This window comes from Acinonyx jubatus, chromosome C2, assembly GCF_027475565.1.
Source record: "Acinonyx jubatus isolate Ajub_Pintada_27869175 chromosome C2, VMU_Ajub_asm_v1.0, whole genome shotgun sequence".
Lineage (NCBI taxonomy): Eukaryota > Metazoa > Chordata > Mammalia > Carnivora > Felidae > Acinonyx > Acinonyx jubatus.
The window spans coordinates 146,898,286-146,916,458 of record NC_069384.1 but is presented as its reverse complement, the minus strand read 5'-3'; the positions used below and the strand labels follow the sequence as shown (position 1 = coordinate 146,916,458).

General features: G+C 49.1%; 1 protein-coding gene across 12 annotated transcripts in view; it reads left to right on the top strand.

The window, feature by feature from the left end:
* Nucleotides 1-18,173, top strand: part of TRAK1 (trafficking kinesin protein 1) — a 116,868-nt gene that overhangs the window by 48,171 nt on the left and 50,524 nt on the right. Inside the window, exon 1 of one of the 12 annotated variants that reach the window (XM_053221600.1) lies at nucleotides 1,691-2,405. The exons of 7 other annotated variants lie outside the window; for them this stretch is intronic. In XM_053221600.1, coding sequence (XP_053077575.1) covers nucleotides 2,342-2,405 — 64 coding nt within the window. In that variant the 5' untranslated portion in view covers nucleotides 1,691-2,341. Of the gene's footprint in view, nucleotides 1-1,690; nucleotides 2,406-10,688; nucleotides 11,434-18,173 lie in introns of those variants that run through there. 4 more of the 12 variants (XM_027040786.2, XM_027040787.2, XM_053221599.1 and 1 more) reach the window with 4 other exon arrangements.

Here is an 18,173-nt window from a genome sequence, read left to right as displayed (position 1 = left end):
TTCACCACCAGCTGCCTTTAACTTTCCTTTCTCCTTCTGAGACTTGAGGGGGTTCTGGTATTGGGTGGTGCTAAAGAGGCAGGAACCCCACTTTCCACATAGGACAGGGCGTGCTCTCCCACATGGGCTCAGTCGGCCGCCTGGCAAGTGGGAAGCTCTCCCTGTTGTAGCATCCTGTGCTGGTATGCAAACATGGCCTGGTAAAGCGACACAGGGCCCTGAAGTAAGGAGAGGGTACCTGGAGCTGGGAGAAACTTCTGGAGCCTACACAGGTGCAGGAAGCCAGCTCTGGGGAACCTCACAACACAGCATTAAAGGCTCCTCTGCTTCTCATGATTTAGGAAGGTTGAGATTGATTTATATATAGTACAGATTCTGCCCAAGAGTCTATATATAGGGTTTGTCATTGTGTGTGTATGTATGTACGTGCATGAATGTGTATATATATATATATATATATATATATATACACACACACACACACACACACACACACACATAGTTTTCTTCTTGAAACTTTTTTATTCAAATGCACATAGTGTGTCTATTACCCTCCCTATCTGTTCATCCTGTTGAAGTACCTCACATTCAAAGCATGGTCTGGGGACCAGCAGCATTGCCTTACGTTGGAAACTTGTTAGAAATGCAGAATCTTGGGCCTTCCATGGACCTGCTGCATCAGAATCTGCATTTTAGCAAGAGCTCTGGGTGATTTACATGCACATTAAATCCTGGGAAGCCCTGCCCTAGAGGGATGTCTTTTCCTCCTCATTTGTTAGCCGAGGCACCATATGCCATGGGTGGAATAAAGAGAAATCACCCTGTGGGGTCACTGTAGAAGGAAAGAAGCATGCCCTCTCAGTAGTGGTAAAGAGACCTTTTACTATTACTCATTCACAGATGACACAGTCTTGAGTAGAACACGAAGAGGAAAACTTAACCAAGCCCATGCTGCTGCTGTGGACACCAACAGATAGTTACAGTACTCGGCCAGCAGGCTGGTGAGGTTCTATAGGTAGTTTTGTTTTAGGGCAGCAGGGTTTTGAGGGAGATTTTGGCCCCCAGAGGACGTTTGGCAGTGCCTGGTCCTTACATCTACGAGGAGAGAAGGTAGTGCTTCTGGCAAGTAAGAGGGCAGAGGCCAGGGATGCTGCTTAACAGCCTGCGGGTGCCCCGCAAAGGATGATCTGGCTTTAAATGTCACTAGCGCTAGGACTGAGAAACTTTTCTGTTTTGGAGGAGGGAGTTACCTATAAGTAAAGTCCAAAATCTGTCTCATTATCCGTGACTCATTTTAAAGAAGTATTTAAAACATGCCAAACACTCGGAACTAATAAATGTTAACTCCTTTTTTTTTTTTCTTCAGGAGATAAAACATTACAGATGCTTTTACAAGGACAGTTTCAAAGCCCCATTCCCTGCTTTCCTCAAGGCAACCACTGTCTTGAAAGTGGGTTGTTTCATGCTGCTGTGTGTGTTTATACTTTGATTACACACACGAGTGTCCATGAAACAGTATATCGAATTGCACGGGCCGCTCTGTAATGGCGTGCTTCTCTATTTGTAGGTCGAAGGCTGTTTTTCCAGAAGTTTGAGCAAAGGCGTGAGCAGAACTGCCTCTCAGCGAACACGTTTCCATTTTTTAAATGGTGGCGGTCAACGATTTTAAGAAAAGATGTTCGGTGTTTTAAATCAGGCTGGGGAAAGAAAACCAGAAGTGATGGTGGCATTTCTCCCATGCAGACTCTGTGGTGGCCCAGGGTCTCTCACATTCTTTGGGAGTGATGATGGGGGCGCAGTCCCCGGCCCCACCTGCCCGCACCCTCCCTTCTCCCTGGGTGGCACCTCGCAGCCCCTGCTCCCAGCTTCCCAGGAAGACATTTCCTCCATCTCTGCATCATTTTTCAGCGCTGGCCAGTTTCTATGGCAACCGTGAGATTGAAAGATGAGCAGGGAGCGGGAGGCGAGGCTCGAGTGAGACCTCGGGGTGGTTGTGTGTGTCCGTGACGTCACCGTCCTCTCGTCTGGATAGGACGATTCCGGATACTCCCATTCAGGGCTGCTGGCTGCTGCCGCTTTATTAGCAGACCTGCCCCGGGGCCCCAGGAGCTCTGCAAATCGCCTCCCTTCCCTCCTGTCCTCATCCCACCAGAATTTTTCTCCTGGCTGCCCCTTCTCTGTGTTGGCTTCGGACTGTCATTAAGAATGCACAGCTTCATTCTGCTGTGTTTCAGGATGCTCTTCTGCCCGGTGTTCTGGAAGGGCAGGGAGGCATGGCAGCGTTTTACTTGATGTTGATGGCGCTGTGAAGTCTGTTCTCTCCTCTGCAAGAATACTGACTATGCAGAAATTTATTGAAGCGGATTATTATGAACTAGACTGGTATTATGAAGAATGCTCGGACGGTAATTACGGCCCCCGCAAAACAGAGCAGGGATGTGTAGGGGTATTGTTTCCCTCTGGGGTGGGGTGTTGGTCCTGAAACCTTTCCCAGGGAGAGAGGCGGGAGGGGGGGGCAATAGAACCAGCACCACCGCAGGCGTGCATGGCCCTGACAGTTTTCAAAGCTTGATGGAGGAGATGGCAGGTGGGCAGGGCTCACTGAGATCCCTCTGTGGTCAGTCGGCTTTGCTCAGGAGGGCAGATGATGTTGGTGTGCAGGGCTTGTGAGCATTATACTTCTCTTGGATTGAATTCTCTTGGGGGTGAGGCGCGAGTGTGGTGGTGGTGCACGCGCGTGTGTGTGTGCAAGGGGAGATGTGTTCTGACCTCTGTGCTGTTGGCGGGGCTGGGGAATGGTGTATTCAGGAGGTGGCTCTCTGGACTGTCCGTGGCAGGCCTGGAAGAATCCTCCCTTTCCTGAGCCCAGACCTGGGGGCTGTGGGGAGGCCGGAGAAAAGGCAGAAGCAGCTTCCCACCCAGCAGGCAATTCCAATGAATTTTGCTTGTAGGATCCCACGGAGATGGGGGTGGGGAGACATTGGGAGGGGCAGGGAGAGACTGTCTCCTTCTGTCATAGGGCTCAGTTTGTGCAGGGAGGGTGTGGCACATTCCAGAGGAGACTGGGTGGAGTTTGTGTGGCTGGACAGGCCTCAGGAGGTTCCGGATACATGGCAAATAGCACTGAGCTGCATTCTCAGGCCACAGGAGAGGCACCTTAGGCTCCTGTGGTGTTGGGCCCCAGAATTGGGTATGGGCACAGTTAATCTGTCTTACTTAATTTCTTCTTCAAAATGACCCTCAAATCACATGTCTTCTACACTCACACACACACACACACACACACACACACACACACACAGAACATAATATATACAGTTTGTGTTCCCTAGTGTTCCTAGCCTCACACGAACCATTAATAGGTAAGGTAACTGTTTTTTAATTGATTCGGGAGTTTCAGACTGCTCTGAGACCATGACCACATTTGATTAACCTGAATGATGTGGCAGGCTGGGAGCTGGCCTCATTAGTAAGCAGAAGAGCTACATAATTGTCTCTTATCTGCTCATTTCTGCCTTGGCAAGGGCTATGGGAGAGGGACCTAGAGGCTTTCTTGGAGAGGGTGGGTGGGTAGTAAATGTGCTGAGAAAGTTCCCCAGTTGAGCCCCACTGTCGTCTACCACCCCCCCCCCCCCAGCATTATGTGAAGACAGTGTCATGTTGAGTCCGTGTGTTTTTAAATATCCTGAGTAATGGTGGTGGCGGGCAGCTCCGAGGGTCTTTGGGGGAAAAGATGATTAAATCCTTTTTTTCCCATGGATATATTACTCTTGAAGCAAGTTCCCAACTCCAAAAGGCAATGACAGGGATGCTTCTTTTCAGAACCGTCAGTGAACTCTCGTAGTTCCCTTGGTGATTTGTGACTCACTGAGCCCTCCCTAACTTTTTAAAGTGTGGATCTCAGTGGATCACTGGAATGGGAGCGTCGGTTCCAGCAGAGCGCCTGTCCCAGACCACGGATGAGTCGGGTGTGGCCGTGGCTCCCACGGATCCATTCTAGAAGCCAAGCGGGGGAGGGAGGTTTCTTCCTGTCTTGACCCAGTTGCTACGCTGCCCAGCTCTTTTTACACCTTCGTCCTTGGGAATAAAGCCAGTTACTCGTGGTGGTCATTTTGAGGAGTGAGAGGAGGCCGGCTCTTATCTGGGTGTCTGTCAGAAGGATTTTCTTACCCGGCCATTTGTCAGTTGAGTCTTTTGGCCCAGAGGCAGCCAGATCGCTCTTCTTCCAACAGAAAAGGAAAATGGAAGGAAAGGCTGCTGATCTGTTCAAGGGTAGATCGGTGTTGATTGCGGTTACTTTCTAAATGTGTGTTGGGCAAAATACTTGCCTTTACCCTCCATTCCAGTGGGGATGCAAGGGAGAAGGCCACTGGGACAGAATTTACTGGGACAATTGCCATTTTCATAATCCCATTTTAAAAAATAGTTAGCCAAACAGGGAATAAAAGGGACAGAAACCCAGAAATCACCTAGTTTAGGAAATCCAGGGGGTTGGGATTTCGAGTAGATGCCAATTTTGTAGTTAACTTGTTGACTCATTTCTAACTAGTTGGGTTCCTGGTCTCTGCAGGCTAGTCTGGAAATACAATTTGCCTTTGCTTATATATGCGTCTTTAAACTTGCAAATTGAAATAGCCCCTTTATCTCCCAGTCCTGACCGCCCAGGTAGGAGTAGACACACAGCATTGCTTTGTCTCTCTTGTCATTTGAATCTTTAATGAGGGAAACTTCTAGGGAACTTTCCATACTAATAATAAGAGATGAGTCAAAGGTTTTGAAGAAGATGCAAAATCATCATTTATGTCAGACTTCCTGACTTGCACTTCAATTGCAGGGTTAGCACTAAAAAGTAATCTACATATTTATATGGGTGGGAATATGGATTGCAAGACAATTAGGACCCCTCTTTCAAAATTGGAATCAAGAAATAGCTTGATTCTCTTTCGTCTCTGAGGTTTAGGAGAGCTTTCTTCAGTGCTGAATGACCGTACCCTTCCCCTTTATCAGTTTTAGTTCTGGAATCTTAACACACCATCTTCCTCCCCGCCTCCCCCAACCACACCGCATCACAGGAAGACCCCAAGGGTATAACAAGAGGCATGGGGCAGGGGCTTGGAATGATAAGAAGCTGGAGGCGTTGATTGCCCGGTATCTTCAAGTAAATTTTAGAGATTTCAAACAGCCAGCTCTCAACAAAGTGTAGCTTGGCCTTCGCAGAATTTACACAGATACCCCCAGTGCCTACAGCTTAAGCTACAGTGTCAAACGATGTCATGGTGCCTACATTGGATGTGTCCCCCCTCTGAAGCCTGGCATACTATGAAAATCACCTATTTATTTATTTATTAAAAAACTTTTTTTTTTTCTTTTTAAATTTTATTTTAGAAAGAGAGCACACAAGGAGTGTAGGGGCAGAGGGAGAGAGAGAGATCTCAAGCAGGCTCCATGCACAGCACAGAGCCTGACGTGGGGCTTGATCTCACAACCCTGGGATCATGACGTGAACTGAAATCAAGAGTCGGATGCTCAACCAACTGGCCATCCAGGCTCCCCTCCTCCTCTTCCTCCTTCTTTTTTTTAATTTCCTTTTTTTTTTTTTTTTTTTAGAGCGAGAGCAGGGGAGAGGGGCAGAGGGAGAGAGAGTCTCAAGAAGGCTCCATGCCCAGTGAGGAGCCCAACACGGGGTCCAATCCCGCAACCCTGGGATCATGATACCCATTTATTTATTTATTTATTTATTTATTTATTTATTTATTTATTTATTTAAAAAAAATTTTTTTAACGTTTATTTATTTTTGAGACAGAGAGATAGAGCATGAATGGGGGAAGGGCAGAGAGAGAGAGGGAGACACAGAATCGGAAGCAGGCTCCAGGCTCTGAGCCATCAGCCCAGAGCCCGATGCGGGGCTCGAACTCATGGACCGCGAGATCGTGACCTGAGCTGAAGTCGGACGCTTAACCGACTGAGCCACCCAGGCGCCCCGATACCCATTTATTTAAAAGGAAGATTCTCAGATTTACTCCAGACCCAGAGAGGTCCTGAGAAATCTGAATTTTTAACACATGCGTTAGGTGGTTCTTTACAGCAGGTGTGTGGGAAGCTGTGCCAATGTCAGTGGAGACCATCTGCAGACATAGGGGTCTGGGAAAGAATTCTTTAGGTCTGTCACAGAATCTTATGCTGTTTCTTGGCTACACTGGTCACTTACGATTTTAAAAACTGTGAGACCCAGGGTGGCTGGGTGGTCCAATCAGTTGTGTGTCTAACTCTTGATTTTGACTCAGGTCATGATCCCAGGGTGGTGGGATCGAGTCCCGCATCGGGCTTCATGCTCAGCAGGGAGCCTGCTGAAGATTCTCAAAAACAAAATAAAAAAACTCGTGAGGCCTGTTTCGTATTTTAAAAGGCTTGGGTTCAAGTGTTTGTCCTTAAGTTAAAGAGTGTACTTTTGTAATGACTCTAGAAGTAGGTAGAACACCACACAGTGCACGGGCATGGAGTTTCTGCTTGAGGCCTGTTTTGCGCCCCGTATGGCTATGTGGTTTGGGCACATCCTGGGACCTCTGTGAGCCCGTCAACCCAGATGGCCCATCTGGCAAGTGGGGACAGCCACACTGACCAGAGCCATTGTGAAGAGTACAAGGAGCATGAATAAAGGACAGTTGACCCTTGAACATCATAGAGGTTTGGGATGCCGACCCCCTCCCTGCCGCACGATAAAAAAAAAATCTGCGTGGAACTTTTGGCTCCTCCAAAACTTAACTACTAGAATAGCCTACCGTTGACTGGTAGCTTTATCAATAACATAAACAGTCGATTAAGGTGTTCTTACAATACAGTAAGCTGGAGAAAAGAAAAGGTTACTAAGAAAATCATTAGAGAAAATAGATTCACAGCACTGTATTGTATTTATCGAGAAGAAAATCCACGTATAAGTGGACCCATGCAGTTCAAAATCATGTTGTGCAAGGGTCAACTGTAAAAGCTTTTTGTAAACAGTGATGTACTGGGCCAGTGCTTAATTTTATTTTCTCAAAGATAGTGTAGTTAGTTCTTTCTACAAATCCCTTTCATGGGGCACCTGTATAGCTCAGTCGGTTGAGCGTCCGACTTGGGCTCAGGTCATGATCTCTCAGTCTGTGAGTTTAAGCCCTACGTTGGGCTCTGGGCCTACAGCTCAGAGCCTGGAGCCTGCTTCGGATTCTTTCTCCCTCTTTCTCTGTCCCTCCCTCACTCACGCACACTCACTGTCTCTCAAAGATAAACATAAAAAAATTTACAAAAAAAAAAAAATCCCTTTCAGAAGGTGAGTGGCATTTGGAACAAGGGTATAGTATCTTGACCACCCGTTTCTTGCTGCACTTTCTTTGTGACTGTACACCCTCTCTCCTCACTGAGCAGCATTACAGATGTGAATGTCCGGGCAGGAGGGGGTCTCGCTCATGCTGATCTCATCATGGGGAAACCAGTGGATGGCTGAGGAAGCCTTTCTCTGGGCTTCTTACTCCATAGTGAAAAGTCCGTGGCAATCCACGGGGGCGGTCACATGTGCTCTACTGCTTGGCTTCATTGCAGTGACCTCTAAAATGCCACTCCAAGGTAGGGGTGGCCATTTTGGGAGTAAAGTTTTGCTGGAGATATTTTAGGCATTAACTGAAAAGCTGTTACTAGGGGTGGGGGTGGGGGGGGTGCCTGGGTGGCCAAGTCGGTTAAGCATCCACCTCTCAGTTTCAGCTTGGGTCATGATCTCACGGTTTATGAGCTGTCATGGCGGAGCCTGCTTGGGATTTTCTCTCTCTCTCTCTCTCTCTCTCTCTCTGCCCTTCCCTCACTCACGAGGTCTCTGTCCCTCTCAAAACAAATAAGTAAAAAAAAAAAAAAAAAAAAAAGACTTGGTTTTTGATGATTTTCTAATGTTCCTGCACTCTGTGTCATACGATGCAAACAGGCCTCTGTGTTTTCATCTCGTGTTTATTGCAGGATGCACCTTTGACAGTGCAGGACGGCTCTTCCCTTTCCAAACAACACCCTTGTGAATGGCTCTTAAAGCGACTTGGGGGGAAAAAAGAATTAAGAGTAAATGCATAACGTAACTGTCAGCTCTTCTCACTGGCTTGAGTAAAGTAGCAGTAATGTCCTTCCCAAGAAGTAGATGCAAGCCCAGAGCCCATGTTTCTCTTACTTATTTTTTTTAATGGCATAAGTGAGGTCCTTGAGAAGGATCGTCGGTAACCGGCACCCTTAGCCAGGGCCGAGAAATGGAGGGAGGAGGTGCATGGAGCACTGAGAGAAGTCTGTGCTGTGGGTGGCCCTCAGAAGAGGACAAGGACACTCACGGCAGGAGAGTGCCGTGGGGTCAGGCGGGCAGGGGGCTGCAGGGGAGGCACAGGCTATGGAGGCCAGGAAGCGTACAGCCCGCGTCTTGAGACGAAGGGGTACCCTCTGGAGGGCTGGTGCCCAGTAGGACTTGTTGTGACAATGGCAACATTGTGCGGTGCTGTCCAGGATGGTAGCCACTGGCCACGTGTGGCCCTGGAGCACTGGAAACGTGGCTAGCATGACTGAATCTTGAATTTTATTTAATTTTAATCAATTTAAATTTTTTTTTTTTAATTTTTTTTTCAATGTTTATTTATTTTTGGGACAGAGAGAGACAGAGCATGAACGGGGGAGGGGCAGAGAGAGAGGGAGACACAGAATTGGAAACAGGCTCCAGGCTCCGAGCCATCAGCCCAGAGCCTGACGTGGGGCTCGAACTCACAGACCGCGAGATCGTGACCTGGCTGAAGTCGGACGCTTAACCGACTGCGCCACCCAGGTGCCCCTTAATCAATTTAAATTTAAATGTAAATAGCACCAGTGACTTGTGGCCCGTCTCAGGCATGGTGGAGCTTCAGGACAGTGACTTCTGTGATGGTATGTTGAGTAGATCTGAAGAGGGACACTCACAGAAGGATGACCCTCCACCCTGCAAGAGGGGACACCTTCCACTTAACAGCCTTCCTGTCCAGTGTGCCCAGGGAAGGTCCAGAACTCAGTCCCTGCCGCCCTGCCCAGGGCCCCAGTGTCTGCTCCTTGCCTCTGGGACGGCAACACCCTTGCTACTTGACTCTTCCTGGGGCTGAGCTGTAGCTTCACATCCAGAGGTCCAGGGTCTCCCACTTGGCACAGGGATTCCTGGGCTATCTTGCTTTGTCTTTTGGAGAGATTACTCTGTCAGAGAAGATGCTCTTGGGCCTGTGTCTGCCTTTAACCTTGAAATGAATGCAGATGTGGATGAGGTTTGAGAATTCCTTCACATCCCTGCAGGGTGGGGAGGGAGGAGAGATTTGGGGTAGGGGGTGGGGAGTATCCTGAAGGACTAAACCCAGGCATATGAGGTGACATGAAGAGTCTAGGATGGTTTTGTGTTCAAAATGCCGTGTCCTAAATGTTTACTATGTAATATGTGTAGACTTGGGCTTCATTTGTTAAAGGTAGCCTAGATTTGAGTTAAAAGCTGACTATAAGCAACTTGGTTATGAGTCATCACTGAGAGTATTTTCAACTACATGAAATCAGCTTTTGTTTTCATTTACACACACCGTGGCCCAGCACAGTATCCTGCACGTCTTATAGTCGGCCTTATATTTGCTGAATGAATAATGCTCCCTCTGTCCCTCCCTCCCTTGCCAGGGTTTCAGACTCACCGTCGTTTGAATTGAATCAGGCCCAAGTTGATGCCATTTATTGAGATTAAGTGGCATTTTTTTTTCCTGAGCGTGTATCCTCATAAACGTTGTGCTGAAAGCTAATGCAGATTTTCAAAATGCGATTTTAAACTCCCTGCCACTGAATTTCTGCTAAGCCTCCTTTTTACAAAGAACACGTTTTTAGTGTTATAAAATGTAGTAATCATTTTCAGGTTCCAAAATATTAACCAGACAATGCATATGTCTCTAGGGTTTCATTTTTAAATAGCACTTTTGTTATATTCTGATTTTCTATTTCAGGCACTCGTGTGGTCTTAAATTCGTTTTTATGGAGGTAGTGATTCAATGCAGCAGACATTTTTAGCTTACCAAAACAGGATCTTCAGCTTTAAGGATCCAAAGATGAATGAGACCTAGGGCCTGAGCCTGTGCAGAGAATTCTTTATAATGGTCTTGCCTCTGCTGAAAGCCTCCCTCTTGGTTACCTGGGGGAGGTGAATCGGAGGGAGGTGGAATAGGTCTCCCGATGTGGCTTTTAGGAGCCGGGAGACCTGCCACAGTGTAGCCGGGAGGCAGCTGAAGCCCAGAAATCACAGAATGTGCCGTACTTCTTAGATGCCAGCGCTCAGGGCCACCTTCCAGTGGGTTTGATGGAGGGACCTGCCGTTTTCACTGTTAAAGGCAAAATTAAGCAGTACAGAGGAATTGGTATTGAGACACACAATTAAGCTGGACTCTTCTTCCAGGCAATGTTGTAAGCTATTAGGCTTTAGATTATTTTCCCCCTTATCCCAGCAATTAGAATTTACGGATTTGACTGTGAATACGCAGATTTAGGATGAGAGTGGGGGTTATCAAATGCAGATTTAAAAAGAGCAGATGCAATGTATTATTACCAAAGAAAGATTGAATTAATCTTAAAACAGGTAATGGTTCCTGCCATGTGTTTTTTTTTTTTTTCCTTCTGCTAGAGATGAGAATGATCACTTCCTTTCCCATTCAGCACTGTGTCGGGCTGTTGTCAAAGTCCGCTGGGTCTCAGCTTCTGGAGCGTGCCCACCGAAAACCTCCCATCTGAGGGCATTGTGCAGTTATTTACCAGGGCAGCTCTTCTTCTAGGGTCCCACCTGTAGACAGGTGCACCTGCTTAAGGCTTTCTTGGTATCACCCTGTGCAGTTGCTACGAAACTTCCAGGGAGCTACCATTTCCTCACTGCTTCCTGGGGGAGGAGAAGTCAGGAGGGGCATCTGGAGGTGGAGAGCTTGCCTGAGGTCCTCCACCTGCCTGCCCACCTCCCCCTCTGAATCCACAGCACCTGGCACGGTCGCCCTGGGGCAGGCAGGGCATTCCCGTTCTGGCAGGTGCTTCTCCCTCTCCTGCCCCCACCCTGTCCCTCCTCTCTGCTCCTGGGAACCACCCCCTTCCGGTCTGTCCTGGGTGACGCTGGGCCAATGGCCCTGTGTACACCCTCCACTCTAGCTCAGCCGGGGCACGTCCTCGGCCCCGTCCAGGGCCCAGCGTCTGCCCCAGGGGCCCGGGCTCCAATGGCTCCTCTGGGCAGACGGCTGGGAGCTCCCCCAAGAACAGCCCCTTAGGGCAATGTTTTGGCTTTGGGGTGACTTCAGCAATGTCCCTGAGAGACGCGGGAAGGGAAGAAGAGTGTTTTGAGTACGACTACCGAGATGAAGAGAGGAAGCCCACCAGCGAGCGGCATGAAAGCCTGGACCTCTTGGAAGAGGGTAAATTCGTACTTTGTTCAAACTGACCCTTTCCCTGTTAGTGTCTAAGTACGCCTGGCTGTTTCACTGATCTCACAGCACTCTTTTATTTCCCTATTGAGGTATAACTTCAAGCACACAGATCTTACGTCGGTGGATGGCTTGTGATGACCCCCTTGTAAAACCACATGTCGTATGTCTGGCACCCTGGGAAAGCCCCTTGTGCCCCAGGAGGGAGACCATTGTCCTGAGTTCTATGACCTGAGATTTATTTTGCTCCTTTGTTCTTGATCTACACAGATGGAATCAAACAGGGTGCATTATTTTGACCGGTTCCTGTTGCTTGACTGATTCATACATGTTGTTGCAAATATCAGTTAGTTGTCTTTTTGCTTTGTGTGTGTGTGTGTGTGTGTGTGTGGCATTCCAGTACTCTGCTTTAAGAGTTTTGGTTGTTTTCTTGTGACTGAACAGGATTTGGTAAATTAGCAAGAGACTGAGTCATTATTATTTAAAAAAAAATTTTTTTTTAAACATTTGTTTATTTTTGAGAGAGACAGAGTGCGAGTTGGGGAGGGGCAGAGAGAGAGGGAGACACAGAATCCAAAGCAGACTCCAGGCTCTGAGCTATCAGCACAGAGCCCAACACAGGGCTCGAACTCACGAACAGTAAGATCATGAGTGACCTGAGCCGAAGTCGGAGGCTCAACCGACTAAGCCACCCAGGCGCCCTGAGACTGAGTCATTATTAAATAAAGTATGTTTTTGTGCTGGCGTTGCTTATCTTTAAAAAGTCATTAATCACTGATTTGAAACAGGGATTTTTTTTTTTTAATTGAGGATTCTTTCAAATGGAAAAGTACAAGGCTGACTTTGAAGTCACCTGGGGACCCACCTTTGGGCTCTGTTAGAGGGACACTGCTTCTGGAGAAGTGAGGGTGTTAATTCAATGAGAGGCCCAGATGCTCAGTGGGAGTTTCCTAGTTGGGCTTCTGGGGCTTTTGCCCGCAGTGCAGAGAAAGGGATTTTGGGGGTGCAGCAGAATGTTTAAACAGTGACTGCATGTATGTTCTTTAGGTCTTGAGGAAGAACAGTCTGAATACCTTTACAAAGTTCTGCTCTGAAATGGTTTATCTTCATGTCTCAACATAACTTTTATTTTAAAAGTTATTTATAGGGGCGCCTGGGTGGCTCAGTCTGTTGAGCGTCCAGCTTCAGCTCAGGTCATGATCTCACAGTTGATGAGCTCAAGCCCCGTGTCGGGCTCTGTGCTGACAGCTCAGAGCCTGGAGCCTGCTTCCGATTCTGTGTCTCCCTTTCTCCGCCTCTCCCCTGCTCATGCTCTGTCTCTCTCTGTCTCAAAACAAAGATAAACAGTAAAAAAAATTTAAGGTATTTATAATTGGCCTTATCAGAAGTGTTTTCGTTTGAGAAAAACGTTCTGTCCTAAAAACAGTAACATTTTACCACAGGACAGTTAAAAGCATTAAATTGGAGAAAGCCGGGGAAGGGAAGAGCTGGCAGAGAGATGGGGGTCTCCAAGCTGAGGCCTCAAACCCTTCCTGGCCCTTTCACGAAGGAGATGGTGTAGGAATGGCCGGCCGATGGGGACTGTGCATTAGTCAGGTTCCTGCACATACTCAAGGGAAAGGCATCCACCTGCTCTCATAGAGCTAGGGCCAGCCCAGGTTTCCCTGGATCAGCTGGTGTCCCTTCCAGCCCCCGTGTCCCCACATCACCTGGGAGCCTGTTGGAAATGCAGATGCTCAGGCCCCAGACCCACCGAGTCAAAACCCACCTTTTAACGAGATCTTCAGGGGATTCCTGTGCATATGAAAATATGAGATGAGCAATTGCCATAAGCAGAGTGAGATGAGTTTAGAAACCAGTCACAGAACCATATGATTCTAAATTAAAGGCTATACAAGATTCTGGAACAGTGTCTTAGAGCCTAGTCAAGAGAAGAAAACATTTTGTGTTGTATATATTTCATCTATCCATATTTTTAACTTGAAGAAAAAAACTGGGAGCCAGATGATGATGATGAGAGCCAGTGTTTATTGTGCTCTTACTACGTGCCAGGCACTGTTCTGAGTACTTCATGTGGATTTGTGCATTTAATCCTTCAAACAGCCAGATCAGAGGTTAAGTGCTATTATCATTTCCATTTCACAGGCTTGTAAGAGGAAACTTAAGTTAACTTGTCCAGAGTCACAGAGCTAGTAAGTGGTTTCAGCCTATGTAGAACAACTCAAGGGCCCTCTGCTCTTAAATCACCATGCTAGCAATTCTCAAAGTGGGCCCCCCCCCACCCAGTAGCACCAGCATCACCCAGGATTGTGTTAGAAATGCACATTCTGGGGCCCTGCCCCAGACCTGCTGAGCCAGGCTCTCTGGGGTGAGGCCCAGCAGACTGGGTTTTAACGTGCCCTCTGGCTGATTCCAATGCACATTGTCCCCTGCTGGTCTACATTTCAGAGATAACCGTGGGTATTGGTTGGCCACCCCCTCGGGAGTTTCCCAGGCGTAATCTGAAACCTCCTTGGGCAGGGAGAGGTGAAGGAGGAGGCCGGCCACTCCAGCTCGGTAGGTGGCAGTAGGACGCTTGTCCTGGGCGGGCAGCAGCAAGACTGGATCTGTGCAGCCACCTGCCAAACCTTAGAAGTTTGTTTAGAAAGAGGCCCTAACTGGGTGCGGCCATGTTGGCCGCTCAGGTGTTTGCAGCCCATCGCCATCTCAAGGCTCTGTCCTTGGACCAGCCTCTGGGAGCAGGAAAGGTGAGCAGAACCCACATTCCAAGGAGGGTGTGGGGAGGCTCCAAGTGGCCGGCCCCCACTCACAGGTCAACTGGAGGTCGCATCTTTTTGTTGACATCCCCCAACACAGGGTCCCTACTCAGTGATCTCATTTGAGAGGGGCACTGCTTTGTATTTGGCATCTTAGGATAGACTTACATTCTCTTTTGTTTTTTCCCTTCCCATCGCCTTCCTTTCTTCAATAAAATGTTTAGCTGTCCTGTAAGGGGGGAGGGGGTGACATGCTCATAGTAATTTTAGGACAGTAAGCTCAAAAGAAAGACACTTTATAGCCAGTGTGCTCAGTTTTCTTCGTCAGAGAAAATTCATGAGACTGGCTCCTGCCCTGAAGGAAGTCTGGAGCATAGGTTGGAAGATAGAGGTTTGTTTTGGAAGATTTGGTTTCTGTGGCCAGTCCTGTGTCCCAGAGCAAGCCCGGCGCTGGGCAGGACCCTGCTTTTCTCCGACATTGTCTTGAGTTCATGGGCCAGCAAGTCCCGTGTATGGAAGAGAAATGCTCTTGAATAATGAAATTATGTGCAGGATGTGGACGTGACTGCGTTTCCTGGATTCTGAGCTGGTTTAGGTGCTTTTAAGTGCTGTTCCCATTTGCAGTCAAAGTGACTGAGGCTCACCTCGGCTGTCCCTGTCCAGAATTCCACTGCCGTCACCCTGCCTGGGGTCTACCTTCCACTGCACCCAGGCACGAGGTGCTGATGGAGTCGAAGTCCCCTTCTGGCCGTTCTAACCCACGAAGTGGGTGCTCACAGGGAGGCGGGGCTCCCAGGAGAAGCAGCTGTGAGAGGCTGTTTGGCTCTTACCGTCCTCAGGGAGAGAAAGTGTCTGGGCTCTGTGTCTTCTGGCCACTGAGAACTTGCACAGTGCAGACACAGAACTGACCTCAAGCAGCTTCGTCCCATGTGGCGGTCTTGGAGCAGGGCCCTGCTTGTTTGCCCCAGCCCCCTCTGCTCCGTGTGAGATCAGGCAGGAAGCTGGTCTCGGTGCTGCTGGGAGTGAAGGGCACTGGCACCAGCATCAGGAGGACACTGACGAAGATGAACTTCTGTGGTCACTTCCTTGTGGTTTGCTGTGTGGCAGATTCCCACCGCTTTCTCAAGGGCATGCCTCGGGAAGCCTGATCTCACGAGTTTTCCTCACCTGGACACTCCTGAGGCTGTTACCCGATTGCAAGATTCCCTCCCCGATTCCTGGCAGGCAGCAGGGTTCAGAAAGAGCACATGGAATTCTCTGGGGGTTACCGAGTGCTCTCGTAGCAGGTTTTGGTTTTCTGAGCCCGCAGGCTGCAGGAGAGCAAGTGTCCTGTCCTCAGAGGTGGCTCCTGGTGGCCAGGGTGTGAGTGGCCACGTCGGTCTTTTGCACAAAGGGCCATTTTCAGGTGATGAGCACTAACCAGAAATTATCATCTGGAAAAGCAGAGATGGAGAAAACACCAGTTGGCAGTGGGAACCTAGAACTTGGTGGAGAGCCTGGGGCCGGTGTGACTGTGCATAGCTGCACCCTGCTGGGTCATTCAAGTTCTTCGGCTGGGCCCAAGGTGAAGCCGGAGAGGCAGCACAGACAGCGGATTCCTCCAGTTTGAGGAGGAAATCGTGGGCTGCTGGCGGAGGGCCAGGCTGCCTGGAGAATGGCTGGGGCGGGGAGGCAGGGGAGGTGTGTGATGTCTGCCCTGGAGAAGGAGCTGTCAGGGTCCCGCCTTGGTGTGTGTGTGTGTGTGTGTGTGTGTGTGTGTGTGTGTGTGTGTGTGTTGACACGGTGTGGCCAGCAGCACATGAGGGCGCTATGCAGGACTCTCTCCTGTAGGGTTACGATCAGGAGGGAGGTGAACTGGCTTATCAGTCCTGGCCTCAGCACTGTGTGCTCGTGGTGTTGATTACCTTGGTCTCCAGCCTGGGGTTTGGTTGTTGGTATCCATGGCTACCCCACGCAGGCCTCCAGTGATGTCAGTTGCTCAGGGTGGTTCTCTTACTGGAGTGCAGGTACCCGCATAGCCCCAGGGCTGGCCACGGGCAAGATTCATCCAGAGCCTTTGTTATTTTGGGGTCCTCTTGCTGCTCTGCCCACCTCTGGCACCTGCCCCCTGCCCCCTTGCCGCCCCGTCTTGTATCCGAACTCCCAACAGCATCTCTCACTTGGCCCTTCCTGCTTGCTCCTCTGTATTATGCTAATTTATGTATGCATCTTACCAGCTCAGCTTGAGAGTGGGAGTCATGTATTTACTCAGAAGACAGTGGCTAAGAGTGCCAACTTGGGGGTCAGACTGATCAGGCCCTCCCATAATAGCCCTGTGACCTTGGGCAATGTGGACGGCCGACAGTAATACTTTTCTCCTAGGATGAATGCAAACACTGAAGGAGATGATAGCCATTCCACACTTGGCAGAGTGCCAGCACGTGGTGAGCAGTCATAATTGGCGATCACCAAGCAAGCCCTCTTTAGATATCCTGATCACGAACGGCCACCATAGATCAACACTGAGTGTTCCGGTCTAGGGCGGGGTGGCTGTTTATGGCCTCTAATAGACCAGGCCCAAGTCCTTGGTTATGTCCTTGGATAAGCCACTTGGCCTCTCCCTGTCTGGTGTGTTAAATGTGGCTCATAATGGTGTCATGGAGCTGTTCTTGGTTTTAAGTAAATAATGTTTGTCAAATGACCAGGGTGGCGGCTGGCATGACATATATACTCAAGACTCATCTCCTTTCTCCTTCCCTGCCTCTTCAGTAACCTGCCACGGTGCTCTGCTCTCAGCCCACCTCGGAAGGGGACGTGAGCCAATAATATAGTCACACTAAAATTTCAGTTAATGATGCTGGTGAGCAGTTAAATGTCGCCACAGCTGTACGATCAGGTCTCTGCTCTTGGCAGTGCTGTCCCTCTCCCACCTCCCAGTGCGCAGACCGGGCGCCACGCGGGCGCAGGCAGTGGCCGAACCGACTGCTGTTGTAGTGGGCTGGCCTCTGCCACCACACTGTCCCGGAGGCCGCCTCAGTGGCCGCCGTGGCAAACCAGCACCCGTTCACCCAGGTGTCCGTTTGCTTCCGGCTGGAGACCACAGCTACTTACCAGTTGATGCCTTTGCTTTGAACACAGCTTCTTTCTTAGCCATCTCCCACCTCGTCATCACTTTGTGTTACTTTAGACTTGAGATGGCCCTTTTCCAGATGACTTCTTCCCTCCACCCCCCAAAAGCTGGGAGGAAAAGGGAGGTGACTCTCTGGGACATTTGCTTATCTGGGGGTGATAAGCTCTACACCAGGGTTTCATGTTTTCACCTCTCTCTGGGGTGTCGGTTAGACGTGAGCCTTTCTTTCCCAAGACTGGTCTGTGAGAATACAAAATCTTCCTTTTTTTTGAGTGCCAATTATGTGTTGGGCCCCAAATAAGACTCTGCTGCCTTCATGTGCCTTACATAACCCAGGTAGGCGGGGGCATGGGACTTTTGTAAGAATTACACGTGGGGCGCCTGGGTGGCCCAGTTGGTTAAGTGTCCGACTTCGGCTCAGGTCATGATCTCATAGTCTGTGAGTTCAAGCCCTGTGTTGGGCTCTTGTGCTGACAGCTCAGAGCCTGGAGTCTGCTTCAGATTCTGTCTCCTCTCCCTGCCCGTACCCCACTCGCACTCTGTCTCTTTCTCTCTCAAAACTAAATAAGCATAAAAAAAAAAAAAAGAATAACATTCATTATGGCTCTAGCCATTTTTGATGGGTGGGTCCTCACCCTGTTCTTCCACACCCTCTACAAGGGCTGCGTCAAAATAGTTCTTTTTTAAACCAAATAAAGTGTGTCTTCTGGGTCGTAGTGGTTAACCCACTTGGGCTGTTGGGCTGATTGTGAAGGTGGATATTGAAGGACAACAGCTAAGCCTGGGCTGAGGCTGTCCCTTGGGAAAAGGATGGACGTGTCATGCCTGGGAGGAGACTCCAGAGTCACTCTTTTCAAAAACCGGAG